This window comes from Alligator sinensis, unplaced genomic scaffold (genome assembly GCF_000455745.1).
Source record: "Alligator sinensis unplaced genomic scaffold, ASM45574v1 scaffold32_1, whole genome shotgun sequence".
In the NCBI taxonomy this organism is placed as follows: domain Eukaryota; kingdom Metazoa; phylum Chordata; order Crocodylia; family Alligatoridae; genus Alligator; species Alligator sinensis.
In genome coordinates, this window is record NW_005842409.1 from 935,681 (window position 1) to 942,108 (window position 6,428).

The following is a 6,428-nucleotide window of genomic DNA, read 5'->3' on the forward strand; positions in this document are numbered from 1 at the left end:
CCCCGCCTGGGGGGAGGGGGGCGCGGCGCTGCCCTCACCCCACCCCAGCTCTGCTCCTGGGAGGCAGCAGCACTCTGTCCCCACCTGCCCATGCATAACCCCTACGACCAGTCCAAGTACCCCCAGGGATACATGTACCCCTGGTTGACAAACCCTAACCTAGAGCAATTAACAGCTGGAAGCACCTGTGGGCTCAGAACAAGCATGTAAATCCAGAATCGCAAACTCTAAAAATGAGCTTCCAATGAAAAAGTTTTAAATATAAATTATTTTCACATTGTCTTTAATCTAGTGAAAAATATATTCCATACCGGCTCCCTCATTTGATTTTTAGATCTGGTCAAGAAACTTCAACTAGAAGAGTTTTCCACTGAAAAATTCAGTTTCACTGAAATCAAAATATTGTATGTCAAAATTGACATACCTTTCAGTGGAATAAAGCTAAAACAAAGTATTCCTTTTGTATAACCATTGAAACATTTGTTTAGCTGAGCACGAAATGGTTCATATTACATTTTCATTTTTATTCATTTAGTTTTTGACTATATGATATTAAAATGACAATTGACAGTCACTGCAACTTAAATTCCTACATGATTTGCTTGCTTTTGAAAATGGAACTGAAGCTCCTAGGCTACTGAGACACTTTTGAAAATCTAAAGCCAAGTAAGCCAGTTTCCTAGAAAAACAGCTACAGATTCTGATGAGCTGAATTTCTCACTGGCATCAGGAGAATCATGCACTTTAATTAGAAGGTGAGTTCTCCCTTGTTGATGGAAGTACACGCAGTCAATGATAAGAGCCATGTGGCTTAAAAAACCTTTTAGGCTTACAGTCTCACTCCACAGTTTATGCAGGGAAAGAAAAGAAGTCTTGCAGGCTAAAGATGTGCACCCACCAATACCAATTGGAGAAAAAGGAGCTCCTCAGTCTACGTATAAAGTTAAATTTCTTCTACAGCTGTAACTGGGTAAGAGGCTTGGTGCTTTCCTTAAGTGATAAGAAACAAGAGAGCCCCACTCTGGGGATTTAGTTCTTCAGATGCCCAAAAAACTGATACAAGATTTGTCTTCTGTCTTTACTTCCGAACCACACAAAGGAATTAAGTCAAGTCTATGAAGTACTTGGTTTTTGGTAGTGGCAGAGAGTGAGGAACAAGAGAGCAAAGGAACAAGAGAACTTTTTTATTCCTGTTCTACATGTCCCTGAAATGCAAGTCTTCATGGGCTTTTGCCCATAAATCAGGCTAATCCTCTCTTGCACATATGCTAAATTATTATGGATTTAGTATCAATGCCCTTTTGGGATCTGTATGGCCCAAAAGGCAGAGGACCTTTCTAACTGAAGAGCATCCTGAGCATCCTGAGTTTGGTAGAGCTCAGCAAACTTCCCCTTCATAAACCAAAAGCAGCAGTTCACTACACCTGAAATCATACCTCTCACTGAATAAGGGATACACTTATTAAACTTGACACAAGTTAAAATTACTGTGTCCCTTTATGCCCCAGCCAAATCCAAAGAACAGAACATTTTCTCTGCTTGCTTTTTAGTTTCTTAAACTGACGGGATTTTTTTAAAGGTTCTTAGGCATTTTCCGTATGTGTTTGCCTTTGTTTCTTTGCAAAAACCGTGCATTTGAATTTTAGTTTCCTCTGTACATGCATATCAAGTATGGTTTTTCACTTTTTTAAATCTCCTTTCACATTCAACTCTTTCAAATCAAGTACTAAAGCCTCAGAATCATACTGGTTACAAGTACATTGGAGAACTCAAGAAGCCAAGAAGTATGCAAGTGGTATTTCAGTTTGCCCTACTGCACACTATTCTTAGTTCTTTAGCATGCCTACTCAGGGGGAAATTATACATGTCACAATCTGTACTAACACTAGTCTATGATGCATAGACTGTTAACGAATTGTGACCTTATTCTTTGCTTACTTTAAAGTTTGAATGTTAATAGTACAAACCTCTGCAATGAAAAATTGAAGTCACCCAACCTTCCTGATTATGTTTGCCACATATTTTATACAGACCTAAGAATGATTTCTTTTTAAGGTCAAGTAGTATGCAGGAGTCTGAATCCTCTGGAATCCTTTGAGTTATCCTGAATTCCATGAGTTGTAAGGCTCCTTGAGAAATACTTTGTATTTTGCTACATTTCTAAGGGTTTAAAAAAAGAAGTGGGCTGAGTCTATCATGCTTGTACCTTAGTGGTAGATACTTACATTTTCTATGATTAATTCTGCCTCTTCTTCTGTTTTTCCAAGGAACTTTAGTCTCATGTCATTGAAAATTAACAGAGTCTCTCTTGTCAGTGCCTCTTCTTGCTCTTTTGTTTTCTCTTGTAGTAAAGACTCACTCTGAAAGTTGATATGAAACAGTATTTATAAAGAGTCAGTGATTTCATTTGTGTAATTTTATCAGATCACTATTTGAAAAATATTTTCTAAGTTAAAATATCTATTCCCAAAGAGAGGAAAATTAATCCTTTTAAAAAAGGATTGTATACATTATATGTGCATAATATATAGAAGATGACTATATTTACACTAACATGTTATAAGAAGAAATGTGTCCAAAACTGAAAAGGAAACCATAAGGCAAAGATGTTTCAGAGAGATGATGAGCAAAAAAAGTATCTGGTCTTTATGATGTGCACATATTGAACAACAGATTTTAAATTTTACTGGTGTTATTTCTTGCACAGAAAGGATTCATTGCTAGCCACCAAAACTCTGGCAATGTACCTCTGTTCTTCACTGTGACATCCTCTGCTTTCCATTCCTAAACTTGACAGCTAAGTACAAGCAGTCAATCATGTGAAATTACGCCACGTTTCTATTGCCATCTATTCATTATGATTAAAGGTGAAATTTTGCCCCAACTGAAGTCAATGGAAATTCTGCAATCGACTTTAAATGGGCCAAGAATTCATAGAAATGTAGACTTAGATGTGGACATGTGAGCCATCAAGTCCAGTCCCCTGCAATTTCAGATAACCACAGAATAGATCATAAAATGAATCCAAAGGGTTCTACGGCTAGGGACAGACATTACACATAAACTGGTGTAAGTGATCAGAAACTCCTTAAACCTGCAATAGAATAGATAGTCAGTGCACATAAACCAGTTTGAAAATGATTGAAACCGGTTTGAGATAAACCTGGTTGAATGCAGTATCAGAATTAATGGATTTGGCTCAAACTGGTTTATGCAATGTCTGTCCCAGATCCCTTGCTGGATTAAGTTAAATCAGAGATCCCCAGCATCCCGGCATGCTCTGTGGGCTGGGCAGGGCTCTCTGCTCAACAGCTGGGCTGGCCCCTTCGCTCTGCTCCCTAGCTGGAGTAGGGGTGGGGCATGGCCAGACTCTGGCCTGCCATGGCCCCTGAGGCAAATTCCTCCCTCCATCCCATCTCCCCTCTGCTGACAAACCCTGTGGACCGCAGCTGGGGTTTGCCAGCCCCAGCCGCACCTCCAGAGTTTTCCTGCAGCCAGGCAGAGATGGAGTTAATTCCTCCCTCTGTCCAGATTGCCTGCAGCCAGGGAGGGGATTAATTCTACAGTGATCTTAGAGCAGGAGAGAGAGGCAAGCTGCACCTGTGAGCCCAGAGCTAAGACATGCAGAACCAGACTGATAGGTGAGAAGTCTTGGCAAAAACCTGACAATCATCACACATATGTGCCAGAGATGGAGTTAAGGGAAGTTGCAGACATCTTCTGGCTGGAAGTTGTAGACCAAAGAATGCAGAGAGCTACATTTACATTATAAAGCAGAACCTGTAAAACCTAAACAAAGCCTTTCTGAATGTCTGGCTGTAAGGAGACACTCTGCCCTCAGGATTAGTAAGACTTATGCAAGGCTCTCTCTTGTCTTTCTGCTTTACATTTTAAATTAGACTAAGCTGTGTATGCTGTGTTTTACTGGGCATTATCTTAGCTTAGGCAAAGGTTTTTGGTAGTTCCCTGTTGTATGCTTTGCAAATTGCCATGTTCAATACATGCTTGCTTCAGAGAAAGGACTTTTTTCCCATCCTCACTCCTTAGTCTGGCAGCAGCTTCCACCCCCACCCCCCATGGGTGGCTAGCATCCTGTGCGGCCTGCTAGCCCCAACTGGTGTCTGGCCATGCCCCCTCTGCTCCAGCAGGGAGGGGTGAGAGCCTTGGAGGGCATCTCTCTACTCTCCCCTTTGACAGTGGCTGGCAGACATGCTCTAGGGCCCCCCGGCTTCTGCCTTGAGCCACTGCAGGCACGTGCCTGCATTTCCTGATTTAACAGAGAATGTCTGTCCAGTTATTTATCAGTTTAGGCTACACAGCTTAGGCTAACCTGCAAAGAATCAATTCTGGCTCAGGCTTTTTGAATGTCTGTCCCTAGCCTCTAAGAATGTCCACTGCAGTCTTTCCTCTATGCTGTAAGCCATAAAAAAAAATCTCCCAAAGCTGCATGACAAGCTCAGGATCTTTTAATACAGACAATCAAAGGCCGCAGCAACTATATTGACTGAGAACAATGCCTTAAGCCCCAGTAAAGGCAGAGGATTCCCAGAAAATCTGAGGCAGTAGACCATGGTTTATACTACAAAAATAAATAAATAAATAAAAATTAAAAAATAAAACATTTAATCCCAACCAGCCTGACTTGCTGACTCCAGCTCTAACAGTTGGTTTAACACTAAGTATTTGAACAAGACACAACAGCCAGACTCTAAGGATGTCTCTTAGTACCACTGGAAGCTCCTGCCTAAATTCTCCCTCCCCGCAGAAAAAAAATAAGACAAGAAAATCAGAAGCCAAGTTATAGATCAAAAGGCTAAAATTTCTTTATGGTCCTTTCAGACAACCTGCAGCTGCTCTGAAGTATTGTATCTACAATTCAGCATGGAGTAAAAGAAACCTCATCTTAGACTTGAGTGCGAGTCAGGGCAGGCTGTGGCTGCAGCTGCCCCTACCTGGGGGGAGAACACTGGAGATGGGAGGAGGTGCAGAGAGATGAGCACAGGGGAGACTACACAATGCAGGGTTAGGGAAAACCAGGGGAAATTGTACAGGGGGCAAGCACAGAGGACATCATGCAGATGTCCCCAGCTACCCAAGGTTGGTGCCTCTAAATTGTCTTGGAAAATTGCAGGGAAGCACCAAGTGAACACACAGAAATTATCACAGCGTTCTTTGTCTCCAAGAACACAGCTTAATCGTGCCCCGCATCAGCACACCATGTTCTGGAGCAGTCTTTTGGGAATGCAATGGGGAGATATGGCTACATGGATACCTGAAAGTCAGCCCCTACATGGACAGGAGAAATAGAGGAGATGCAGCAGGAAATATGGAGTAGGGAGGGGTGGGGGAAGGGTCAGGATTGGGTGCGAGACTGTTCTGTTGCCACCACCTGACACTTGGGCACAGAAGGCCACAAGCCACCTGCCAGAACCATCCCAGCCCACTCTCCTGGACCAGAGTCAAAGCCTGGCACAGTGTGCCTGGAAGATGGGAGTGGTTAGCATTATGACCAAGCAGTGCCTGTGTAGGAGCAATATGGCCTCCATCCGATGGGCATGCCTACAGGTGCTCCTCTGTCCCCATGGTACTGCTATGTGCCCACAGCAGCATGTGGAGCTTTACTAGAATGTGCAGTGGCCTAGGGATTGGGCACGCTCCCCTCACAACTGAACCAAGAGGAATGGAGCCAGGGAGATGGCTTCCTGGCACAGGCTGCCATCAAGGAAGGGGCATGGAGTAACCTCAGCACAGACATGCAAAAAAGGGTGTCCAGGTCAGCAACTTTACAGTGTTTTTCCAGGGTTGAGGGTGGTGGGGAGACAGGGACCATACCTAGGGCCAGCCATGGTGTTGATGGACATCGTCCTGTGGCTTGATTGTGGTGTCACTGGAGCTCTCTCTCTTGCTCTGTTCCTCTTGTGTCCAGAACCTGGTTTCATGGACAGTTTCTGGGACACTGATCTGTTGTCCAGCTCCAGCACACCCCAGCTGCAGCAAGGTCCCGAAACCTTCCTGCCCCTTCAGCTCTTCAGGAACAGTTTGCTGTTCTGCTTCCATCCTTACCAACTAGGCAAAGTATGCCTGGGATCTTCTTTGTCTGATCATCAGGATCTTAAGGGGGTTGTGAGAAGGTCAAGAGAAGGTTGAGAAGCGACCTTGTGGCTGGCTATAAGTTCATCACGGGGGCACAGAAGGGAATTGGTGAGGTTTTATTCACCAAGGCGCCCCCGGGGGTTACAAGAAATAATGGCCACAAGCTAGCAGAGAGCAGATTTAGACTAGACATTAGGAAGAACTTCTTCACAGTTAGAGTGGCCAAAATCTGGAACGGGCTCCCAAAGGGAGGTGGTGCTCTCCCCTACCTTGGGGGTCTTCAAGAGGAGGTTAGATAAGCATCTAGCTCGGGTTATCTGAACCCAGCACTCTTT

General features: G+C 43.7%; 1 protein-coding gene across 9 annotated transcripts in view; it reads right to left on the reverse strand.

Annotated features, from left to right (window-relative positions):
• TTLL7 (tubulin tyrosine ligase like 7) overlaps positions 1-6,428 on the reverse strand; it is a 131,368-nt gene that overhangs the window by 29,410 nt on the left and 95,530 nt on the right. For all 9 annotated transcript variants that reach the window (XR_003095586.1, XR_003095585.1, XR_003095587.1 and 6 more), the window contains one exon: positions 2,226-2,360. Coding sequence is in view for 6 of the 9 variants with exons in the window: in XM_025211528.1 (XP_025067313.1) it covers positions 2,226-2,360 (135 nt within the window). In the remaining 3 variants the exon portion in view is untranslated. The remainder of the gene's footprint in view (positions 1-2,225; positions 2,361-6,428) is intronic.